General features: G+C 41.5%; 1 protein-coding gene across 1 annotated transcript in view; it reads left to right on the top strand.

The window, feature by feature from the left end:
* Positions 1–26,251, top strand: part of LOC135543981 (phosphatidylinositol transfer protein alpha isoform-like) — a 31,677-nt gene extending 5,426 nt beyond the window's left edge. Inside the window, exons 3-7 of the mRNA XM_064971291.1 lie at positions 9,095–9,172; positions 9,400–9,510; positions 12,893–13,015; positions 18,514–18,608; positions 25,959–26,251. Of these exons, the coding sequence (XP_064827363.1) occupies positions 9,095–9,172; positions 9,400–9,510; positions 12,893–13,015; positions 18,514–18,561 (360 nt within the window). The 3' untranslated portion in view covers positions 18,562–18,608; positions 25,959–26,251. The remainder of the gene's footprint in view (positions 1–9,094; positions 9,173–9,399; positions 9,511–12,892; positions 13,016–18,513; positions 18,609–25,958) is intronic.
* The last annotated feature ends 976 nt before the right edge of the window (positions 26,252–27,227 follow it).

Raw genomic sequence — 27,227 nt, 5'->3', positions numbered from 1 at the left:
CCAAGGTAAACAGTCACACCACAGTCAGGTGGATAGCAAGGTAAACAGTCACACACACCACAGTCAGGTGGATAGCAAGGTAAACAGTCACACACACCACAGTCAGGTGGATACCAAGGTAAACAGTCACACACACCACAGTCAGGTGGATACCAAGGTAAACAGTCACACACACCACAGTCAGGTGGATACCAAGGTAAACAGTCACACACACCACAGTCAGGTGGATACCAAGGTAAACAGTAACCACAGTCAGGTGGATACCAAGGTAAACAGTCACCACAGTCAGGTGGATACCAAGGTAAACAGTCACACACCACAGTCAGGTGGATACCAAGGTAAACAGTCACACACACCACAGTCAGGTGGATACCAAGGTAAACAGTCACACACACCACAGTCAGGTGGATACCAAGGTAAACAGTCACACACACCACAGTCAGGTGGATACCAAGGTAAACAGTCACATACACCACAGCCAGGTGGATACCAAGGTAAACAGTCACACACCACAGTCAGGTGGATACCAAGGTAAACAGTCACACACACCACAGTCAGGTGGATACCAAGGTAAACAGTCAGAGACACCACAGTCAGGTGGATACCAAGGTAAACAGTCAGAGACACAGTCAGGTGGATACCAAGGTAAACAGTCACACACACACACCACAGTCAGGTGGATACCAAGGTAAACAGTCAGAGACACCACAGTCAGGTGGATACCAAGGTAAACAGTCACACCGCAGTCAGGTGGATACCAAGGTAAACAGTCACACCGCAGTCAGGTGGATAGCAAGGTAAACAGTCAGAGACACCACAGTCAGGTGGATACCAAGGTAAACAGTCACACCGCAGTCAGGTGGATACCAAGGTAAACAGTCAGAGACACCACAGTCAGGTGGATAGCAAGGTAAACAGTCACACACACACACCACAGCCAGGTGGATACCAAGGTAAACAGTCAGAGACACCACAGTCAGGTGGATACCAAGGTAAACAGTCACACACACCACAGTCAGGTGGATACCAAGGTAAACAGTCAGAGACACAGTCAGGTGGATACCAAGGTAAACAGTCACACACACACACAGTCAGGTGGATACCAAGGTAAACAGTCAGAGACACCACAGCCAGGTGGATACCAAGGTAAACAGTCACACACCACAGTCAGGTGGATACCAAGGTAAACAGTCACACACACAGTCAGGTGGATACCAAGGTAAACAGTCACACCACAGTCAGGTGGATACCAAGGTAAACAGTCAGGTAAACAGTCACACAGTCAGGTGGATACCAAGGTAAACAGTCACACACACACACAGTCAGGTGGATACCAAGGTAAACAGTCACACCACAGTCAGGTGGATACCAAGGTAAACACAGTCACACAAGGTAAACAGTCACACAGTCAGGTGGATACCAAGGTAAACAGTCAGAGACACCACAGTCAGGTGGATACCAAGGTAAACAGTCACACACACAGTCAGGTGGATACCAAGGTAAACAGTCACACACACAGTCAGGTGGATACCAAGGTAAACAGTCACACACACAGTCAGGTGGATAGCAAGGTAAACAGTCAGAGACACCACAGTCAGGTGGATAGCAAGGTAAACAGTCACACACACACACCACAGCCAGGTGGATACCAAGGTAAACAGTCACACACACAGTCAGGTGGATACCAAGGTAAACAGTCACACACACAGTCAGGTGGATACCAGGGTAAACAGTCACACACACAGTCAGGTGGATACCAAGGTAAACAGTCACACACAACACAGTCAGGTGGATACCAAGGTAAACAGTCAGAGACACCACAGTCAGGTGGATACCAGGGTAAACAGTCAGAGACACCACAGTCAGGTGGATACCAAGGTAAACAGTCACACCACAGTCAGGTGGATAGTAAGGTAAACAGTCAGAGACACCACAGCCAGGTGGATACCAAGGTAAACAGTCACAACTAACACAGTCAGGTGGATACCAAGGTAAACAGTCACACCACAGTCAGGTGGATACCAAGGTAAACAGTCAGAGACACCACAGTCAGGTGGATACCAAGGTAAACAGTCACACACACAGTCAGGTGGATACCAAGGTAAACAGTCACACACACAGTCAGGTGGATACCAAGGTAAACAGTCAGAGACACCACAGTCAGGTGGATACCAGGGTAAACAGTCAGAGACACCACAGTCAGGTGGATACCAAGGTAAACAGTCACACCACAGTCAGGTGGATAGTAAGGTAAACAGTCAGAGACACCACAGCCAGGTGGATACCAAGGTAAACAGTCACAACTAACACAGTCAGGTGGATACCAAGGTAAACAGTCACACCACAGTCAGGTGGATACCAAGGTAAACAGTCAGAGACACCACAGTCAGGTGGATACCAAGGTAAACAGTCACACACACAGTCAGGTGGATACCAAGGTAAACAGTCACACACACAGTCAGGTGGATACCAAGGTAAACAGTCACACACACAGTCAGGTGGATACCAAGGTAAACAGTCACACACACAGTCAGGTGGATACCAAGGTAAACAGTCAGAGACACCACAGTCAGGTGGATACCAGGGTAAACAGTCACACACACACACCACAGTCGTGTGGATACCAAGGTAAACAGTCAGAGACACCACAGTCAGGTGGATACCAAGGTAAACAGTCACACCACAGTAGGGTGGATACCAAGGTAAACAGTCAGAGACACCACAGTCAGGTGGATACCAAGGTAAACACTAATGATTTGTATAGAAGTCTCCCCCTTGATGATTCAGTACATGGATTTGTCTCGGCACTCCCTTGTTCCTGGTTCACTACCCCAGGGTTTCCCTCCCCTGGGTCATGGGCCCTTCTCCCCTGGGTCCTGGGCCCTTCTCCCCTTGGTCCTGGGCCCTTCTCCCCTGGGTCATGGGCCCTTCTCCCCTTGGTCCTGAGCCCTTCTCCCCTGGGTCCTGGGCCCTTCTCTCCTGGGTCATGGGCCCTTCTCCCCTGGGTCCTGGGCCCTTCTCCTCTGGGTCACGGGCCCTTCTCCTCTGGGTCCTGGGCCCTTCTCCCCTGGGTCCTGGGCCCTTCTCTCCTGGGTCCTGGGCCCTTCTCCCCTGGGTCATGGGCCCTTCTCCCCTGGGTCCTGGGCCCTTCTCCCCTTGGTCCTGAGCCCTTCTCCCCTGGGTCCTGGGCCCTTCTCCCCTGGGTCTTGGGCCCTTCTCCCCTGGGTCATGGGCCCTTCTCCCCTGGGTTCTGGGGCCTTCTCCCCTTGGTCCTGGGCCCTTCTCCCCTGGGTCATGGGCCCTTCTCCCCTTGGTCCTGAGCCCTTCTCCCCTGGGTCCTGGGCCCTTCTCCCCTGGGTCATGGGCCCTTCTCCCCTGGGTCCTGGGCCCTTCTCCCCTTGGTCCTGAGCCCTTCTCCCCTGGGTCCTGGGCCCTTCTCCCCTGGGTCCTGGGCCCTTCTCCCCTTGGTCCTGGGCCCTTCTCCCCTGGGTCCTGGGCCTTTCTCCTCAGGGTCATGGGCCCTTCTCCCCTGGGTCATGGGCCCTTCTCAGGGTGAACGTTTTGTTTTTTTGCCCTAGCACGACACAGCTGTTTCACTAATAAACTCATCGTCAAGCTTTGATTACTAGAATCAGCTGTGTCGTGCTAGGGCAAAAAACAAAATGTGCACCCATGGGGGGACCGAGTTTGGGAAATGCTGCACTACATGATACGAACACAGAAGTTGAAATAATTGATTGTATTCTGAATGGACAACATTTTTGTAGCAAACAGCAGGGCAGGGAAGCGAACACTGAGCTCTGGCGTGAAAGGCAAGCGCAACACTATACAGTACACATTTAGCCTGGCACCTAGGTTTTGGTAGGGATGGTTAACCCACCTGGTACAGGAGATTGCTGAACACTATACAGTACATCTCTATTCCCTTTATCCTCCCTCTCTATCTCCGTCCCTCCCTCCCTCTCCCACTCTCCCTCCCTCTCTTCCTCCACCTGTTCCCCTCTCTCTCTCTTTCCTTATCTCTCTCCCCCCCCTCTCTCGCTCTCTCTCCATCTCTCTCTCTCAATTTCAATTTAAGGGACTTTATTGTCAGGGGAAACATATGTTTACATTGCCAAAGCAAGTGAAGTAGATAATAAACAATACAAAAATTAACAGGAAACATTACACTCACAAAACTGGAAACCACATATCCCAAGGCTGCATTTATTGTAGCTGGGGATTTTAACATGGCTAATCTGAAAATAAGGCTCCCTAAATTCTATCAGCATATTGATTGCGCAACCAGGGATGGTAAAACCCTGGATCATTGTTATTCTAATTTCCTCGACACATACTAGGGCCCTCCCCCGCCCTCCTTTCGGAAAAGCTGACCACGACTCCATTTTGTTGCTCCCAGCCTATAGACAGAAACTAAAACAAGAAGCTCCCGCGCTCAGGTCTGTTCAACGCTGGTCTGACCAATCTGATTCCACGCTTCAAGACTGCTTCCATCACGTGGACTGGGATATGTTCCGCATTGCATCCAACAACAACATTAAGGAATACGCTGATTGGGTGAGCGAGTTTATTAGAAATCGGACATGTTATACCCACAGTGTCTATTAAAACATTCCCAAACCAGAAACCGTGGATTTGATGGCAGAACTCGCACGAAACTGAAAGCGCAAATCACTGCTTTTAACCAGGGCAAGGTGACCGGAAACATGACCGAATACAAACAGTGTAGCTATTCCCTCCGCAAGGCAATCAAACAAGCTAAGCATAAGTATAGAGTCAAAGTGGAGTCGCAATTCAACGGCTCAGACATGAGAGGTATGTGGCAGGGTCTACAGTCAATCACAGACTATAAAAGGAAAACCAGCCCTGTCACGGACCAGGATGTCTTGCTCCTAGACAGACTAAACAACTTCTTTGCTTGCTCACTTCGAGGACAACACAGTGCCACCGACACGGCCCGCTACCAAAACCTGCAGGCCCAGACGGCATCCCCAGCCGCTTCCTCAGAGCATGCTCAGACCAGCTGGCTGGTGTGTTTACGGAAATATTCAATCACTCCTTGTCCCAGTCTGCTGTCCCCACATGCTTCAATAGGACCGCCATTGTTCCTGTTCCCAAGAAAGTTAAGGTAACTGAGCTTAATGATATCACACCGTAGCACTAACTTCCGTCATCATGAAGTGCTTTGAGAGGCTAGTCAAGGACCATATCACCTCCACCCTACCTGACACCCTAGACCCACTCCAATTTGCTTACCGCCCAAATAGGTCCACAGACGACACAATCTCAACCACACTGCCCTAACCCATCTGGACAAGAGGAATACCTATGTGAGAATGCTGTTCATCGACTACAGCTCAGCATTTAACATCATAGTACCCTCCAAAATCGTCATCAAGCTCAAGACCCTGGGTCTCAACCCCGCCCTGTGCAACTGGGTACTGGACTTCCTGACGGGCCGCCCCAGGTGGTGAGAGTAGGTAACAACATCTCCACCCCGCTGATCCTCAACACTGGGGCCACACAAGGGTGCGTTCTGAGCCCTATCCTGTACTCCCTGTTCACCCACGACTGCGTGGCCATGCAGGCATCCAACTCAATCATCAAGTTTGTGGACGACACAACAGTAGTGGGCTTGATTACCAACAAAGATGAGACGGCCTACAGGGAGGAGGTGAGGGCTCTTGGACTGAGATGTCAGGAAAATAACCTCACACTCTGTCAACAAAACAAAGGAGATGATCGTGGACTTCAGGAAACAGCAGAGGGAGCATCCCCCTATCCACATCGAAGGGTCAGCAGTGGAGAAGGTGGAAAGTTTTAAGTTCCTCTGCGTACACATCACGGACAAACTGAAATGGTCCACCCACACAGACAGCATGGGGAAGAAGGCGCAGCAGCGCCTCTTCAACCTCAGGAGGCTGAAGAGATTTGGCTTGTAACCAAAAACACTCACAAACTTTTACAGATGCACAATCGAGAGCATCCTGTTGGGCTGTATCACCGCCTGGTACGGCTACTGCTCCACCCACAACCGTAAGGCTCTCCAGAGGGTAGTGAGGTCTGCACAACGCATCACCGGGGGCAAACTACCTGCCCTCCAGGACACCTACACCATCCGATGTCACAGGAAGGCCAAAAAGTAAATCAAGGACAACAACCACCCGAGCCACTAACTGTTCACCTCAGTACAGGTGCATCAAAGCAGGGACCGAGAGACTGAAAAACACTTCTATCTCAAGGCCATCAGACTGTTAAACATACTGTTGTTTACATACCCTACATTACTCATCTCATATGTATATACTGTACTCTGTACCATCTACTGCATCTTGCCATCTTAATGTCTTCTTGCCGTTCACTCATTCATGTATGTTTTTATGTACATATTCTTATTCATTCCTTTACACTTGTGTGTATAAGTTAGTTGTTGTGAAATTGTTAGGTTAAATTACTCGTTGGTTATTACTGCATTGTCGGAACAAGAAGCACAAGCATTTCGCTACACTCACATTAACATCTGCTAACCATGTGTATGTGACCAATAACATCTGCTAACCATGTGTATGTGACCAATAACATCTGCTAACCGTGTGTATGTGACCAATTAAAAAACTGATTTGCAGCTCAGTTTCCACCTCATTTTGTGGGCAGTGAGCACATAGCCTGTCTTCTCTTGAGAGCCATGTCTGCCTACGGCGGCCTTTCTAAATAGCAAGGCTATGCTCACTGAGTTTGTACATAGTCAAACTTTCCTTAAGTTTATGTCAGTCACAGGGGTCAGATATTCTGCTACTCTGTATTCTCTGTTTAGGGACAAAAAGCATTCTACTTTTCTCTGTCTCCTTGTTAATTATTTGTAATGTGTCAAGTAATTATCTTTTTGTTTTCTCATGATTTGATTGGGTCCAATTGTATTGCTGTCCTGGGGCTCTGTGGGGTGTGTTTGTGTTTGTGAACAGAGCCCCAGGACCAGCTTGCTTAGGAGACTCTTCTCCAGGTTCATCTCTCTGTAGGTGATGGCTTTGTTATGGAAGGTTTGGGAACCTTTTACGTGGTTGTACGATTATTTTCTGGATTTTGATAATTAGTGTGTATCGGCCTAATTCTGCTCTGCATGCATTATTTGGTGTTTTACATGGTACACAGAAGATATTTTTGCAGAATTTGGCATGCAGAGTCTCAATTTGGTGAATTCCTGGTTGGTGATCGGACCCCAGACCTCACAACCATAAAGGGAAATGGGTTCTATGACTGATTCAAGTATTTTTTTAGCCAGATCCTAATTGGCATGTCAAATGTTATATTCCTTTTGTTGACATAGAAGGCCCTTCTTGCCTCTCAGTTCACCTTATGGAAGTTACCTGTGGCGCTGATGTTAATGCAAAGGTACAGTATCTGTCAAATGTTTTTACACACCTGTGTTTGCAAAGCTGTCATCAAAGGGTGCCTACTTTGAAGAATCTAAAATCTAAAATATATTTTGATTTGTTGAATACTTTTTTGGTTACTACATGATTCCATATGTGTTATTTAATAGTTTTGATGTCTTCACTATTATTCTACACTGTAGAAAATAGTAAAAATAACAAAATAACATTGAATGAGTAGGTGTGTCCCAACCTTTGACTGCTACTGTATGTCTAGTTGTTTGTCTCTCCCTCTCTCTCTCTCTATATATATATATATATAAATAGAACAAGTATTTAATACACTGCCGATTTTGCAGGTTTTCCTACTTACAAAGCATGTAGAGGTCTGTAATTTTTTATCATAGTTACACTTCAACTGTGAGAGACGTAATCATTTAGGTCAACATTGGATCATTCAGAGATCCTCACTGAACTTCTGGAGAGAGTTTGCTGCACTGAAAGTAAAGGGGCTGAATAATTTTGCACGCCCAATTTTTCCGTTTTTGATTTGTTAAAAAAGTTTGAAATATCCAATAAATGTCGTTCCACTTCATGATTGTGTCCCACTTGTTGTTGATTCTTCACAAAAAAATACAGTTTTATATCTTTATGTTTGAAGCCTGAAATGTGGCAAAAGGTCGCAAAGTTCAAAGGTAATACTTTCGCAAGGCACTATAGAGATAGTGATATAGATATATATATATCTCTCTCTATATATATCTATATCTATATCGCTCTCTCTCTCTCTCTCTCTCTCTCTCTCTATATATATATATATATATCTATCTATCTATATCACTATCTCTCTCTATGATGTTTAGGTCAAGGTATGTATAGTGTTATGTGTGCCCTAGGGCAACGGGGTCCAGATGGAATTTGCATTTGTGGTCCTGGAAACTGGACCTTTTTTGGAAAATCATTATTTTTGTCTTACTGAGATTTACTGTCAGGACCCAGGTCTGTCAGGGCCCAGGTCTGTCAGGGCCCCAGGTCTGTCAGGGCCCAGGTCTGTCAGGGCCCAGGTCTGACAGGGCCCAGGTCTGTCAGGGCCCAGGTCTGACAGGGCCCAGGTCTGTCAGGGCCCAGGTCTGTTAGGGCCCAGGTCTGTCAGGATCTAGGTGCTGCTGTAGGACCTACTTGGTTGGGGACAGAAGCACCAGATCATCAGCAAACAGTAGACATTAGACATCAGATTCTAGTAGGGTGAGGCCGGGTGCTGCAGACTGTTCTAGTGCCCTCGCCAATTTGTTGATATAAATGTTGAAGAGGGTAGGGCTTATCCTGCATCCCTGTCTCACACCACGGCCCTGTGGGAAGAAATGTGTTTTTTGCCAATTTTAACCGCACACTTATTGTTTGTGTACATGGATTTTATAATGTCGTATGTTATTCCCCCAACACCACTTTCCATCTTTTTGTATAGCAGACCCTCATGCCAAAGTGAGTCCAAAGCTTTTTTTATATCAACAAAGCGTGAAAAGACTTTGCCTTTGTTTTGGTTTGTTTCTTTGTCAAGTAGGATGTGCAGGGTGAATACATGGTCAGTCGCACGGTCATTTGGTGAAAGCCAATTTGACATTTGCTCCCTCTGTCTCTCTCTCTCTTCATCCCTCTCTCTCTCCATCCATCCTTCTCTTTCTTTCTCTCCATCCATCCCTCTCTCTCTCTCTCTCTCTCTCCAGGACTACAAGCCGGAGGAGGACCCCTCTAAGTTTAAGTCAGTGAAGACTGGAAGAGGCCCACTTGGACCGGACTGGAAGGTACAGTAGAGGGTGTCTTTGTCTCAGCATTGGTCTGCTTGTGTACTAACTCCCTCAACATTACAGTACAATAAAACATGTGTGTGAGTGTGTGTGAATGTGTGTGTGTGTGTGTGTGTGTGTGTGTGTGTGTGTGTGTGTGTGTGTGTGTGTGTGTGTGTGTGTGTGTGTGTGTGTGTGTGTGTGTGTGTGTGTGTGTGTGTGTGTGTGTGTGTGTGTGTGTGCAGAAGGAGCTCCCTAAGAAGACAGACTGCCCACACATGTGTGCCTACAAACTGGTGACAGTCAAGTTCAAGTGGTGGGGCCTGCAGAACAAAGTGGAGAACTTCATCCAGAAGGTACAGAGGATGATGACTGGGATGATGGTGGGAAGAGGAGAGGAGAGGGGACGAGAGGAGAGGAAGGGGGACGAGAGGATGGGAGAGGAAGGGGGACGAGAAGAGGGGTGAGGAGTGGTGAGGAGAGGAGGGGTGAGGAGAGGTGAGGAAGGAGGACGAGAGGAGAAGTGAGGAGGGAAGTGAGGAGGGGTGAGGAGAGGATATGGAAGGGGTGAGGAGAGGAGAAGTGAGGAGAGGAGAGGTGAGGAGAGGTGAGGAAAGGGGGATGAGAGGAGAAGTGAGGAGGGGTGAGGAGGGATATGGAGGGGTGAGGAGAGGTGAGAAGGGGTGAGGAGGGGTGAGGAGAGATGAGGAGGGGTGAGGAGAGGTGAGGAGGGGTGAGGAGGGTTGAGAGGTATAAAGGTTGTGATGGTGACTGGATAAAAGCCATGAGACAGAGAACCAGGCTGTATTCTCATCTCATTCTCACTCACTCACTCGCTCACTCACTCACTCACTCACTCCTCAGTTGATTTACAGACTATTGGTCGTCATTCAAGTCAAGTGGTAGATTGTGAGCCATTTTAGTTGACGAGTCTACAGGGATTAAAAGCGAGGCTGGAGGGCGTAGCAACATGGGGTTGTTGCCTCATCTAAGCTTTTTGGGGGTTCCCCTGAGTTGAATTTCAGGAGTGAAGTTGATTTCTCATGTTCACCCAGAGAATGAGAACTCATCCCCAGTCTCCATGTCTGTACTGATTCATCCCCAGTCTCATCCCCAGTCTCATCCCCAGTCTCCATGTCTGTACTGATTCATCCCCAGTCTCATCCCCAGTCTCCATGTCTATACTGTCTCATCCCCAGTCTCCATGTCTATACTGATTCATCCCCAGTCTCCATGTCTATACTGATTCATCCCCAGTCTCCATGTCTGTACTGATTCATCCCCAGTCTCCATGTCTGTACTGATTCATCCCCAGTCTCCATGTCTGTACTGATTCATCCCCAGTCTCCATGTCTGTACTGATTCATCCCCAGTCTCCATGTCTATACTGATTCATCCCCAGTCTCCATGTCTATACTGATTCATCCCCAGTCTCCATGTCTATACTGATTCATCCCCAGTCTCCATGTCTGTACTGATTCATCCCCAGTCTCCATGTCTATACTGATTCATCCCCAGTCTCCATGTCTATACTGATTCATCCCCAGTCTCCATGTCTATACTGATTCATCCCCAGTCTCCATGTCTATACTGATTCATCCCCAGTCTCCATGTCTATACTGATTCATCCCCAGTCTCCATGTCTATACTGATTCATCCCCAGTCTCCATGTCTATACTGATTCATCCCCAGTCTCCATGTCTATACTGTCTCATCCCCAGTCTCCATGTATACTGGATTCATCCCCAGTCTCCATGTCTATACTGATTCATCCCCAGTCTCATCCCCAGTCTCCATGTCTATACTGATTCATCCCCAGTCTCCATGTCTATACTGATTCATCCCCAGTCTCATCCCCAGTCTCCATGTCTATACTGATTCATCCCCAGTCTCCATGTCTATACTGATTCATCCCCAGTCTCATCCCCTGTCTCCATGTCTATACTGATTCATCCCCAGTCTCCATGTCTATACTGATTCATCCCCAGTCTCCATGTCTATACTGATTCATCCCCAGTCTCCATGTCTATACTGATTCATCCCCTGTCTCCATGTCTATACTGATTCATCCCCAGTCTCCATGTCTATACTGATTAATCCCCTGTCTCATCCCCAGTCTCCATGTCTATACTGACTCATCCCCAGTCTCCATGTCTATACTGATTCATCCCCAGTCTCCATGTCTATACTGATTCATCCCCTGCCTCCATGTCTATACTGATTCATCCCCAGTCTCCATGTCTATACTGATTCATCCCCAGTCTCCATGTCTATACTGACTCATCCCCAGTCTCCATGTCTATACTGATTCATCCCCAGTCTCCATGTCTATACTGATTCATCCCCAGTCTCATCCCCAGTCTCCATGTCTATACTGATTCATCCCCAGTCTCCATGTCTATACTGATTCATCCCCAGTCTCCATGTCTATACTGATTCATCCCCAGTCTCCATGTCTATACTGATTCATCCCCAGTCTCCATGTCTATACTGATTCATCCCCAGTCTCATCCCCAGTCTCCATGTCTATACTGATTCATCCCCAGTCTCCATGTCTATACTGATTCATCCCCAGTCTCCATGTCTATACTGACTCATCCCCAGTCTCCATGTCTATACTGATTCATCCCCAGTCTCCATGTCTATACTGATTCATCCCCAGTCTCATCCCCAGTCTCCATGTCTATACTGACTCATCCCCAGTCTCCATGTCTATACTGATTCATCCCCAGTCTCCATGTCTATACTGATTCATCCCCAGTCTCCATGTCTATACTGATTCATCCCCAGTCTCCATGTCTATACTGATTCATCCCCAGTCTCCATGTCTATACTGATTCATCCCCAGTCTCCATGTCTATACTGATTCATCCCCAGTCTCATCCCCAGTCTCCATGTCTATACTGATTCATCCCCAGTCTCATCCCCAGTCTCCATGTCTATACTGATTCATCCCCAGTCTCCATGTCTATACTGATTCATCCCCAGTCTCCATGTCTATACTGATTCATCCCCAGTCTCCATGTCTATACTGATTCATCCCCAGTCTCCATGTCTATACTGATTCATCCCCAGTCTCCATGTCTATACTGATTCATCCCCAGTCTCCATGTCTATACTGATTCATCCCCAGTCTCCATGTCTATACTGATTCATCCCCAGTCTCCATGTCTATACTGATTCATCCCCAGTCTCCATGTCTATACTGATTCATCCCCAGTCTCCATGTCTATACTGACTCATCCCCAGTCTCCATGTCTATACTGATTCATCCCCAGTCTCCATGTCTATACTGATTCATCCCCAGTCTCATCCCCAGTCTCCATGTCTATACTGATTCATCCCCAGTCTCCATGTCTATACTGATTCATCCCCAGTCTCCATGTCTATACTGATTCATCCCCAGTCTCCATGTCTATACTGATTCATCCCCAGTCTCCATGTCTATACTGATTCATCCCCAGTCTCCATGTCTGTTCTGTACTTGTTGTCTGTTCTGACCTCTACTGGCCAGGTTGGGAGTTGCATGGTCTAAATCATTTCCTGCTGTGGTTTCCAGTTTAGGGAAAGGGAAATGTGTTTTCCGCATTCAAGCCAACCTCTCTGAATCAAGAAGTGCGGGGGGGGTCTTAATCTACGTTATATTATTGTGTTATTATCTGACATGTAACAAAGACATATCAACTAGGATGTCTCCTTTATCTCTCTCTTTGCTCTCCGCCCCTCCTTCCCTCTCAGCAAGAGAAGCGTCTGTTCACCAACTTCCACCGACAGCTGTTCTGCTGGATCGACAAGTGGATCGAACTCACCATGGAGGACATCCGTCGCATGGAGGATGACACACGCAAAGAACTGGACGAGGTGAGGAGAGGAGAGCAGAGGAGAGGAGAGGAGAGGAGAGGGAGAGGAGGGGGGAGGGGGAGGAGAGGAGAGGAGAAGAGAGGGGGAGGGAGGAGAGGAGGAGAGAGGGGGGGAGAGGGAGGGGAGGAGAGGAGGAGAGGGGGAGGAGAGGGGAGATGAGGTGGGAGAGAGGAGAGGGGGGGAGGGGGGGAGGGGAGGGGGAGGGGAGGGAGGGAGGAGATGGGGGGGGAGAGAGAGAGGGCAGGGGGAGGGATGGGGAGAGGAGGGAGAGAGAGGGGGAGGAGAGGAAGAGAGGAGAGAGGGGGGAGGGGTTTTTATCTAGTGAGGAGAGGGGAGAGGGGGAGGAGAGGAGAGGAGAGGGAGAGGAGAGAGGGGGAGAGCAGGGGTTAGAGATGGGGGAGGAGACCCCTGAAGTTGTTTCTATGTCAAACCTGTGGACTGGAAAATATGGGTTTTATCTACAGGTGCTATATCTTAATTTGATCATCCTGTTGTTGCAGGAATTATTCTGAAGGAAGTGCACACTTTGTGTATTCACGGTTTTAAAAAAGGCTTCTAAAGTTTGTAATTTCAACTTTAACATTTCAGACTTGATTTGCCCTAATGAAAAAGTCACCAACCCCTAAAAACTATTTAGTTCTACTAGTTCACATTTCTTGTTGCTGCAGGATTATTTTCCTGCTGTAGCAAACTGTCTCAAATTAAGATATGGCATCTGTATACAGTTGTGAGTTTCTAGTGTGTCTAATCGAAACTATGAGGGTTTAAGTCGGTTAACATTAAACTGGGTTAACATTAAACTGGGTTATTAACATTAAACTGGGTTAACTTTAAACTGGGTTAACAATAAACTGGGTGAATATTAAACTGGGTTAGCATCAAACTGGGTGAACATTAAACTGGGTTAACATTAAACTGGGTTAACATTAAACTGGGTTAATATTAAACTGGGTTAACTTTAAACTGGGTTAACAATAAACTGGGTGAATATTAAACTGGGTTAGCATCAAACTGGTGAACATTAAACTGAACATTAAACTGGGTTAACATTAAACTGGGTTAACATTCTGGTTAACATTAAACCTGGTTAACTAACATTAAACTGGGTTAACATTAAACTGGGTTAACATTAAACCTGGTTAACTTTAAACTGTCTAACATTAAACTGGGTTAACATTGTCTAGGTTAGAATCAAACTGGATGAACATTAAACTGGGTTAACATTAAACTGGGTTAACATTAAACTGGGTTAACATTAAACCTGGTTAACTTTAAACTGGGTTAACATTAAACATTAAACTCTGGGTGAACTGGGTTAACATTAAACTGGGTTAACATTAAACTGGGTTAACATTAAACCTGGTTAACTTTAAACTGGGTTAACATTAAACTGGGTAACATTAAACTGGGTTAGCATCAAACTGGGTGAACATTAAACTGGTTAACATTCTGGGTTAACATTAAACTTAGCATCAAACTGGGTTAGCATCAAACTGGATGAACATTAAACTGGGTTAACATTAACATTAAACCTGGGTTAACTGGGTTAACAAACTGGGTTAACATTAAACTAGCATTAAACTGGGTGAACATTAAACTGGGTTAACATTAAACTGGGTTAACATTAAACTGGGTTAACATTAAACCTGGTTTAACTTTAAACTGGGTTAACATTAAACTGGGTTAACATTATCAAACTGGGTGAACTGGGTTAAAACATTAAACTGGGTTAACATTAAACTGGGTTAACATTAAACTGGGTTAACATTAAACTGGGTTAACATTAAACTGGGTTAACATTAAACTCTAGTTAACATTAAACTGGGTTAACATTGGGTTAACATTAAACTGGGTTAACATCAAACTGGGTTAACATTAAACTGGGTTAACATTAAACTGGGTTAACATTAAACTGGGTTAACATTAAACTGGTTTAACATTAAACTGGGTTAACATTAAACTGGGTTAACATTAAACTGGGTTAACATTAACATTAAACTGGGTTAATATTAAACTATATTTAACATTAAACTGGGTTAACATTAACATTGGGTTAACATTACACTGGGTTAACATTAAACTGGGTTAACATTAAACTGGGTTAACATTAAACTGGGTTAACATTAAACTGGGTTAACATTAAACTGGGTTAACATTAAACTGGGTTAACATTAAACTGGGTTAACATTAAACTGCAGTTAACATTAAACTGGGTTAACATTAACATTAAACTGGGTTAACATTAAACTGGGTTAACATTAAACTAGTTTTAAACATTAAACTAGGTTTACATTAAACTGGGTTAACATTAAACTGGGTTAACATTGGGTTAACATTACACTGGGTTAACATTAAACTGGGTTAACATTAAACTGGGTTAACATTAAACTCAGTTAACATTAAACTGGGTTAACATTAAACTGGGTTAACATTAAACTGGGTTAACATTAAACTGGGGTTAACATTAAACTGGGTTAACATTAAACTAGGTTTACATTACACTGGGTTAACTTTAAACTGGGTTAACATTACACTGGGTTAACATTAAACTGCGTTAACATTAAACTGGGTTAACATTAAACTGGGTTAACATTAAACTGGGTTAACATTAAACTGGGTTAACATTAAACTGGGTTAACATTAAACTGGGTTAACATTAAACTGGGTTAACATTAAACTGGGTTAACATTAAACTGGGTTAACATTACACTGGGTTAACATTAAACTGGGTTAACATTAAACTGGGTTAATATTAAACTGGGTTAACTTTAAACTGGGTTAACAATAAACTGGGTGAATATTAAACTGGGTTAGCATCAAACTGGGTGAACATTAAACTGGGTTAACATTAAACTGGGTTAACATTAAACCTGGTTAACTTTAAACTGGGTTAACATCAAACTGGGTGAACATTAAACTGGGTTAACATTAAACTGGGTTAACATTAAACTGGGTTAACATTAAACCTGGTTAACTTTAAACTGGGTTAACATTAAACTGGGTTAACATTAAACTGGGTTAGCATTAAACTGGGTTAGAATCAAACTGGATGAACATTAAACTGGGTTAACATTAAACTGGGTTAACATTAAACTGGGTTAACATTAAACCTGGTTAACTTTAAACTGGGTTAACATTAAACTGGGTTAACATTAAACTGGGTTAGCATTAAACTGGGTTAGCATCAAACTGGGTGAACATTAAACTGGGTTAACATTAAACTGGGTTAACATTAAACTGGGTTAACATTAAACCTGGTTAACTTTAAACTGGGGTTAACATTAAACTGGGTTAACATTAAACTGGGTTAGCATTAAACTGGGTTAGCATCAAACTGGGTGAACATTAAACTGGGTTAACATTAAACTGGGATAGCATCAAACTGGGTTAGCATCAAACTGGGTTAACATTAAACTGGGTTAACATTACACTGGGTTAACACTAAACTGGGTTAACATTAAACTGGGTTAACATTAAACTGGGTTAACATTAAACTGGGTTAACATTAAACTGGGTTAACATTAAACTGGTTTAACATTAAACATTAAATTACACTGGGTTAACATTACACTGGGTTAACATTAAACTGGGTTAACATTACACTGGGTTAACATTACACTGGGTTCACATTAAACTGGGTTAACATTAAACTCAGTTAACATTAAACTGGGTTAACATTAAACTGGGTTAACATTAAACTGGGTTAACATTAAACTGGGTTAACATTACAGTGGGTTAACATTAAACTGGGTTAACATTAAACTGGGTTAACATTAAACTGGGTTAACATTAAACTGGGTTAACATTAAACTGGTTTAACATTAAACTGGGTTAACATTAAACTGGGTTAACATTACACTGGGTTAACATTAAACTGGGTTAACATTACACTGGGTTAACATTACACTGGGTTCACATTAAACTGGGTTAACATTAAACTGGGTTAACATTAAACTGGGTTAACATTACAGTGGGTTAACATTAAACTGGGTTAACATTAAACTGGGTTAACATTAAACTGGGTTAACATTAAACTGCGTTAACATTAAACTAGGTTTACATTAAACTGGGTTAACATTAAACTGGGTTAACATTAAACTGCGTTAACATTAAACTGGGTTAACATTAAACTAGGTTTACATTACACTGGGTTAACTTTAAACTGGGTTAACATTACACTGGGTTAACATTACACTGGGTTCACATTAAACTGGGTTAACATTAAACTGGGTTAACATTAAACTCAGTTAACATTAAACTGGGTTAACATTAAACTGGGTTAACATTAAACTGGGTTAACTTTAAACTGCGTTAACATTAAACTGGGTTAACATTAAACTAGGTTTACATTACACTGGGTTAACTTTAAACTGGGTTAACATTACACTGGGTTAACATTAAACTGCGTTAACATTAAACTGGGTTAACATTAAACTGGGTTAACATTAAACTGGGTTAATATTGAACTGGGTTAACATTAAACTGGGTTAACATTACACTGGGTTAACATTAAACTGCGTTAACATTAAACTGGGTTAACATTACACTGGGTTAACATTAAACTGGGTTAACATTACACTGGGTTAACATTAAACTGCGTTAACATTAAACTGGGTTAACATTACACTGGGTTAACATTACACTGGGTTAACATTAAACTGCGTTAACATTAAACTGGGTTAACATTAAACTGGGTTAACATTAAACTGGGTTAATATTGAACTGGGTTAACATTAAACTGGGTTAACATTACACTGGGTTAACATTAAACTGCGTTAACATTAAACTGGGTTAACATTACACTGGGTTAACATTAAACTGGGTTAACATTACACTGGGTTAACATTAAACTGGGTTAATTGTACTTACAGTACGTGAAGGGTTAATCATCTCACATCTGAATAACAGGCTGAAATATGTAACCAGCCATCTGAGAGAGACACAAAAGATGCAGCAAAGCACAATCAGGGCCATTCAGGCCGTGTGTGTGTGTGTGTGTGTGTGTGTGTGTGTGTGTGTGTGTGTGTGTTCCACTAAGTACTCACAGGTCAGTGATGTAACCGTTCCTCATGCATTCCTCTCTCTCTTTCTATCCCCCTCACTCTCACCCCCCCTCTCCCCTCCCTCTCTCTATTTCTCTCTCCCCAGTCTCTCATCTCTCTCTCTCCCCTCTCTCTCTTTCTCTCCCTCTCCCTCACTCCCCCTCTCTCTCTCTCTCATCCCCCTCTCTCTCTATTTCTCTCTCCTCTCTCTCTTTCTCTCACCCCACTCCCCCTCTCTCTCTCTCCCCTCTCTCTCTCTCTCTCTCTCTCTCTCTCTTTCTCTCCCCCTCACTCCCCCTCTCTCTGTCTCTCTCTCTCTCCCCCCCCCATCTCTATTTCTCCCTCCCTCTCTCTCTCTCTCATCCCCTCTCTCTGTCTCTCTCTCTCTCATCCCCCCTATCCCTATTTCTCTCTCCCCTCTCTCTCTCTCCCCCCCTCCCTCTCCCCGTCTCTCTCATGAGGGTGAAGGATCCAGTGAAAGGCATGGTGGCTCTGGAGGACTGATGAGGCTTGAGGCAGACAGACAGACTGACTGACTGACCCTGCTGCTGGTAAACACATTCTAACCAATGTCAGAAACCCGGAAAACTAAAATATCTTGCATCAATGCTCCATTAGGTTCTGTGGGTAGATGTATGAGAAAAAAATGCTAAGGCGACTAGCCAAGTCTCCATCCCTCCCTAAAAGGACACTCTCAGCTAAATGTCACTTCGGGCCCCCAAACGGCCGGCTCTGACTACATGTGTGGGTATGGATGTGTGTACGCAGTGGCTCGCGGTTATGTTCCAGTTGGGAAGAATGTAGACTGCTTCTATCCATCATGATGTAGTCCTATAACCTAACTCACTACGGTAACACAGCCTGTGTCATTTTAGCTTTTTAAAGTGTTTATTTGGGGTTGGCCAATAGGGGGCGATGTTTTATGGGTACAGAATCAGGACAGAAAGAAGGTGGACCCGACCCAACTATCCACAAGAGATTTGAGTCTGCACTAACAGTAGTTCTCTTATGGACAACACAGTACAAAACAACACAGTACAAAACAACACAGTACAAAACAACACAGTACCAAACAACACAATATAAAACAACAGTACAAAACAACTTAGTACAAAACAACTTAGTATAAAACAACTTAGTACAAAACAAAACAACACAACAATATAAAACAATAGTACCAAACAACACAATACAAAATACCACAATACAAAACAACAGTACCAAACAACACAGTACAAAACAACACAAGTACCAAACACAATACAAAACAACACAATACAAAATACCACAATACAAAACAACACAATACCAAACAACACAATACAAAACAACAGTACCAAACAACACAATACAAAACAACACAATACCAAACAACACAGTACAAAACAACACCATACAAAACAACACAATACCAAACAGCACAGTACAAAACAACACAATACCAAACAACACCATACAAAACAACAGTACCAAACAACACAAGTATAAAACAACACAAGTACCAAACAACACAATACAAAACAACACCATACAAAACAACACAATACCAAACAGCACAGTACAAAACAACACAATACCAAACAACACAGTACAAAACAACACCATACAAAACAACACAATACCAAACAGCACAGTACAAAACAACACAAGTACAAAACAACACCATACAAAACAACACAATAACAAACAGCACAATACAAAACAACACAATACCAAACAGCACAGTACAAAACAACACAATACCAAACAACAACACAGTACAAAACAACACAATACCAACACAATACCAAACAACACAGTACAAAACAACACCATACAACACCATACAAAACAACACAGTACAAAACAACAGAATACCAAACAACACATTACAAATCAACACAATACAAAACAACACAGTACAAAACAACACAATACAGAACAACACCATACAAAACAACACAATACCAAACAACACAGTACAAAACAACACAAGTACAAATCAACACAGTACCAAACAACACAGTACAAATCAACACAATACCAAAACAACACAATACAAAACAACACAGTACAAAACAACACAATACAAAACAACACCATACAAAACAACACAATACCAAACAACACAGTACAACACAACACTGTGCAAAACAACACAATACAAAACAACACAATACCAAACAACACAGTACAAAACAACACCATACAAAACAACACAATACCAAACAGCACAGTACAAAACAACACAATACCAAACAACACCATACAAAACAACAGTACCAAACAACACAAGTATAAAACAACACAAGTACCAAACAACACAATACAAAACAACACAATACCAAACAACACAGTACAAAACAACACCATACAAAACAACACAATACCAAACAGCACAGTACAAAACAACACAATACCAAACAACACAGTACAAAACAACACCATACAAAACAACACAATACCAAACAGCACAGTACAAAACAACACAATACCAAACAACACAGTACAAAACAACACCATACAAAACAACACAATACCAAACAGCACAGTACAAAACAACACAATACCAAACAACACAGTACAAAACAACACCATACAAAACAACACAATACCAAACAGCACAGTACAAAACAACACAAGTACAAAACAACACAAGTACAAAACAACACAAGTACCAAACAACACAATACAAAACAACACAATACCAAACAACACAGTACAAAACAACACATACAAAACAACACAATACCAAACAGCACAGTACAAAACAACACAATACCAAACAACACAGTACAAAACAACACCATACAAAACAACACAATACCAAACAGCACAGTACAAAACAACACAAGTACAAAACAACACCATACAAAACAACACAATAACAAACAGCACAATACAAAACAACACAATACCAAACAGCACAGTACAAAACAACACAATACCAAACAACAACACAGTACAAAACAACACAATACCAACACAATACCAAACAACACAGTACAAAACAACACCATACAACACCATACAAAACAACACAGTACAAAACAACAGAATACCAAACAACACATTACAAATCAACACAATACAAAACAACACAGTACAAAACAACACAATACAGAACAACACCATACAAAACAACACAATACCAAACAACACAGTACAAAACAACACAAGTACAAATCAACACAGTACCAAACAACACAGTACAAATCAACACAATACCAAAACAACACAATACAAAACAACACAGTACAAAACAACACAATACAAAACAACACCATACAAAACAACACAATACCAAACAACACAGTACAACACAACACTGTGCAAAACAACACAATACAAAACAACACAATACCAAACAACACAGTACAAAACAACACCATACAAAACAACACAATACCAAACAGCACAGTACAAAACAACACAATACCAAACAACACCATACAAAACAACAGTACCAAACAACACAAGTATAAAACAACACAAGTACCAAACAACACAATACAAAACAACACAATACCAAACAACACAGTACAAAACAACACCATACAAAACAACACAATACCAAACAGCACAGTACAAAACAACACAATACCAAACAACACAGTACAAAACAACACCATACAAAACAACACAATACCAAACAGCACAGTACAAAACAACACAAGTACAAAACAACACAAGTACAAAACAACACAAGTACCAAACAACACAATACAAAACAACACAATACCAAACAACACAGTACAAAACAACACCATACAAAACAACACAATACCAAACAGCACAATACAAAACAACACAATACCAAACAACACAGTACAAAACAACACCATACAAAACAACACAATACCAAACAGCACAGTACAAAACAACACAATACCAAACAACAACACAGTACAAAACAACACAATACCAACACAATACCAAACAACACAGTACAAAACAACACCATACAACACCATACAAAACAACACAGTACAAAACAACAGAATACCAAACAACACAGTACAAATCAACACAATACCAAAAAACACAATACAAAACAACACAGTACAAAACAACACAATACAGAACAACACCATACAAAACAACACAATACCAAACAACACAGTACAAAACAACACAAGTACAAATCAACACAGTACCAAACAACACAGTACAAATCAACACAATACCAAACAACACAATACAAAACAACACAGTACAAAACAACATAATACAAAACAACACCATACAAAACAACACAATACCAAACAACACAGTACACACAACACTGTGCAAAACAACACAGTACAAAACAACACAATACCAAACAACACAGTACAACACAACACTGTGCAAAACAACACAATACCAAACAACACAATACCAAACAACACAATACCAAACAACACAATACAAAACAAAACAATACCAAACAACACAGTACAAAACAACACAATACAAAACAACACCATACAAAACAACTCAGTACAAAACAACACAATACAAAACAACACAGTACCAAACAACACAGTACAAAACAGCACAATACCAAAAAACACCATACAAAACAACACAGTACAAAACAACACAATACCAAACAACACAGTACAAAACAACACCATACAAAACAACACAGTACCAAACAGCACAGTACAAAACAACACAAGTGCAAAACAACACAAGTACAAAACAACACAAGTACCAAACAACACAATACAAAACAACACAATACCAAAAAACACAGTCCAAAACAACACCATACAAAACAACACAATACCAAACAGCACAGTACAAAACAACACAATACCAAACAACAACACAGTACAAAACAACACAATACCAACACAATACCAAACAACACAATACCAAACAACACAATACCAAACAACACAATACAAAACAAAACAATACCAAACAACACAGTACAAAACAACACAATACAAAACAACACCATACAAAACAACTCAGTACAAAACAACACAATACAAAACAACACAGTACCAAACAACACAGTACAAAACAGCACAATACCAAAAAACACCATACAAAACAACACAGTACAAAACAACACAATACCAAACAACACAGTACAAAACAACACCATACAAAACAACACAGTACCAAACAGCACAGTACAAAACAACACAAGTGCAAAACAACACAAGTACAAAACAACACAAGTACCAAACAACACAATACAAAACAACACAATACCAAAAAACACAGTCCAAAACAACACCATACAAAACAACACAATACCAAACAGCACAGTACAAAACAACACAATACCAAACAACAACACAGTACAAAACAACACAATACCAACACAATACCAAACAACACAGTACAAAACAACACCATACAACACCATACAAAACAACACAGTACAAAACAACAGAATACCAAACAACACAGTACAAATCAACACAATACCAAACAACACAATACAAAACAACACAGTACAAAACAACACAATACAGAACAACACCATACAAAACAACACAATACCAAACAACACAGTACAAAACAACACAAGTACAAATCAACACAGTACCAAACAACACAGTACAAATCAACACAATACCAAATAACACAATACAAAACAACACAGTACAAAACAACACAATACAAAACAACACCATACAAAACAACACAATACCAAACAACACAGTACACACAACACTGTGCAAAACAACACAGTACAAAACAACACAATACCAAACAACACAGTACAACACAACACTGTGCAAAACAACACAATACCAAACAACACAATACCAAACAACACAATACCAAACAACACAATACAAAACAAAACAATACAAACAACACAGTACAAAACAACACAATACAAAACAACACAGTACAACACAACACTGTGCAAAACAACACAATACCAAACAACACAATACCAAAACAACACAATACCAAACAACACAATAAAACAAAACAATACCAAACAACACAGTACAAAACAAACAACAAAACAACACCATACAAAACAACTCAGTACAAAACAACAATACAAAACAAACAGTACCAAACAACACAGTACACAATACAGCACAATACCAAACAACACCATACAAAACAACACAGTACAAAACAACACAATACCAAACAACACAGTACAAAACAACACCATACAAAACAACACAGTACCAAACAGCACAGTACAAAACAACACAAGTACAAAACAACACAAGTACAAAACAACACAAGTACCAAACAACACAATACAAAACAACACAATACCAAAAAACACAGTACAAAACAACACCATACAAAACAACACAATACCAAACAGCACAGTACAAAACAACACAATACCAAACAACAACACAGTACAAAACAACACAATACCAACACAATACCAAACAACACAGTACAAAACAACACCATACAACACCATACAAAACAACACAGTACAAAACAACAGAATACCAAACAACACAGTACAAATCAACACAATACCAAACAACACAATACAAAACAACACAGTACAAAACAACACAATACAAAACAACACAGTACAAAACAACACAATACAAAACAACACCATACAAAACAACACAATACCAAACAACACAGTACAAAACAACACAAGTACAAATCAACACAGTACCAAACAACACAGTACAAATCAACACAATACCAAATAACACAATACAAAACAACACAGTACAAAACAACACAATACAAAACAACACCATACAAAACAACACAATACCAAACAACACAGTACACACAACACTGTGCAAAACAACACAGTACAAAACAACACAATACCAAACAACACAGTACAACACAACACTGTGCAAAACAACACAATACCAAACAACACAATACCAAACAACACAATACCAAACAACACAATACAAAACAAAACAATACCAAACAACACAGTACAAAACAACACAATACCAAACAACACACTACCAAACAACACCATACAAAACAACACAATACCAAACAGCACAGTACAAAACAACACAATACCAAACAACACCATACAAAACAACACAGTACAAAACAACACAATACCAAACAACACAGTACAAAACAACACCATACAAAACAACACAGTACCAAACAGCACAGTACAAAACAACACAATACCAAACAGCACAGTACAAAACAACGCAATACCAAACAACACAGTACAAAACAACACCATACAAAACAACACAGTACCAAACAACACAATACAAAACAACACAGTACAAAACAACACAGTACCAAACAACACAGTACAACAAAACAGTACAAAACAACACAATACCAAACAACTCAGTACAAAACAGAACAATACAAACAACTGTTCTTCTGAATGTTTGTGGAACCTGTTAGTATAGAATATATCTCTTAGTATAGAATATACCTGTTAGTATAGAATATATCTCTTAGTATAGAATATACCTGTTAGTATAGAATATATCTCTTAGTATAGAATATACCTGTTAGTATAGAATATATCTCTTAGTATAGAATATACCTGTTAGTATAGAATATATCTCTTAGTATAGAATATACCTGTTAGTATAGAATATATCTCTTAGTATAGAATATATCTGTTAGTATAGAATATACCTGTTCATATAGAATATATCTCTTAGTTTAGAATACACCTGTTAGTATAGAATATTTTTTTATATTGAATATACATGTTAGTATAGAATATACTTGTTATATAGGCTTTTCCTGTTTTAGAGAATATACTTGTTTTATAGGATATACCTGTCAAACAGAATATACCTGTTAAATAGAATATACCTGTTAATTGATTACCCTTATTTATACAACGCTCTCTCTCTCTCTCTCTCTCTCTCATGCTCTCTCTCTCGCTCTCTCTCTCGCTCTCTCTCTCTCTCTCTCTCGCTCTCTCTCTCTCTCTCTCTCTCGCTCTCTCTCTCTCACTCTCTCAGATCAGAACTGTAAACCTGACAGACACCAACGGATTCAACGCTCCTCCCCCACCTTCTCTTCCTCCTCTTCCTCTCTGTCAACAGAGCTTCTCCGCCCCCTTGGTCCCGCCCCCCTCCCCAGATTGGTACAGTCTGCCATTAAGACAGACAGTCAGTCCGAGTGTACATATCCACTATATATAGTGTATGGGGCAATAAGGCCTAGCTGTGAGTGTTGAGATGTATTATAATATAAACAGGGTTTTTAAAGCATCAGTTTGTCTGTATTAAAGGTTGTCAGTTTCTTTTCAGGACCAAGCTGTATTCTGATCAGTGTTGTTTTGATCTCGTTGTGACTGTTGTTTTAATTGATTGTTTGTTTTTCGATGGGTCATCCTGTCTTCTGATTGGTTGATCACCACACCTCCTCCTCTTCATCTTCCAATCACGTTATTTTTATTCCCCTCTTCTTCATATCAACCATTAAACAACTGATAGATTGTGGCAGCAAAAAAAAGGTGCCAGGTAGGCGGACCTTATACCTCACGGCCAATAGAATGGTTCAAAAGGGAGAAACGACGCCTACCTGGCCTGCGGTTGGTGGAGGGTGAAGTTGCCCCTATAAGCTGATCTTGGGTCAGTTTTGCAGGTTCAAATCCAATAAAACTTTATTAGTCACATGCTTTGTAAACTACAGCTGTAGACTAACAGTGAAATGCTTTCTTACGGGCCATTTCCCAACAATGCAGAGAGAAACAGAGAAATAATAGAAAAATAATAACACAAGGAATAATTACACAATGAGTAATGATACCTTGTCTATATACATGGGGTACCGGTACCCAATGGTATAAAGTACTTAAGTAAAAATACTTTAAAGTACTACCTAAGTAGTTTTTTTGGTTATCAGTACATTAATTAAATTAATGTACGATTTATATTTTTGACAACTTTTACTTTTACTTCACTACATTCCAAGAGAAAATAATGTACTTTTTACTCCGTACATTTACCCTGCCATCCAAAAGTACTTGTTACATTTTGAATGTTCAGCAGGACAGGAAATGGTCCAATTCACGCATTTAAAGAGGAAAACCCCTGGTCATCTCTACTGCATCTGACCTGGCAGACTCACTAAACACAAATGCTTTGTTTGCAAATTATGTGTGAGTGTTGGAGTGTTCCCCTGGCTATCTGTAATGATGTCTGAGTGTTGGAGTGTTCCCCTGGCTATCTGTAATGATGTCTGAGTGTTGGAGTGTTCCCCTGGCTATCTGTAATGATGTCTGA

The sequence above is a fragment of the Oncorhynchus masou genome, chromosome 8, assembly GCF_036934945.1.
Source record: "Oncorhynchus masou masou isolate Uvic2021 chromosome 8, UVic_Omas_1.1, whole genome shotgun sequence".
Taxonomy (NCBI): Eukaryota; Metazoa; Chordata; class Actinopteri; order Salmoniformes; family Salmonidae; genus Oncorhynchus; species Oncorhynchus masou.
The sequence above is the reverse complement of the archived record's forward strand: the minus strand, read 5'-3'. Positions and strand labels throughout refer to the sequence as shown.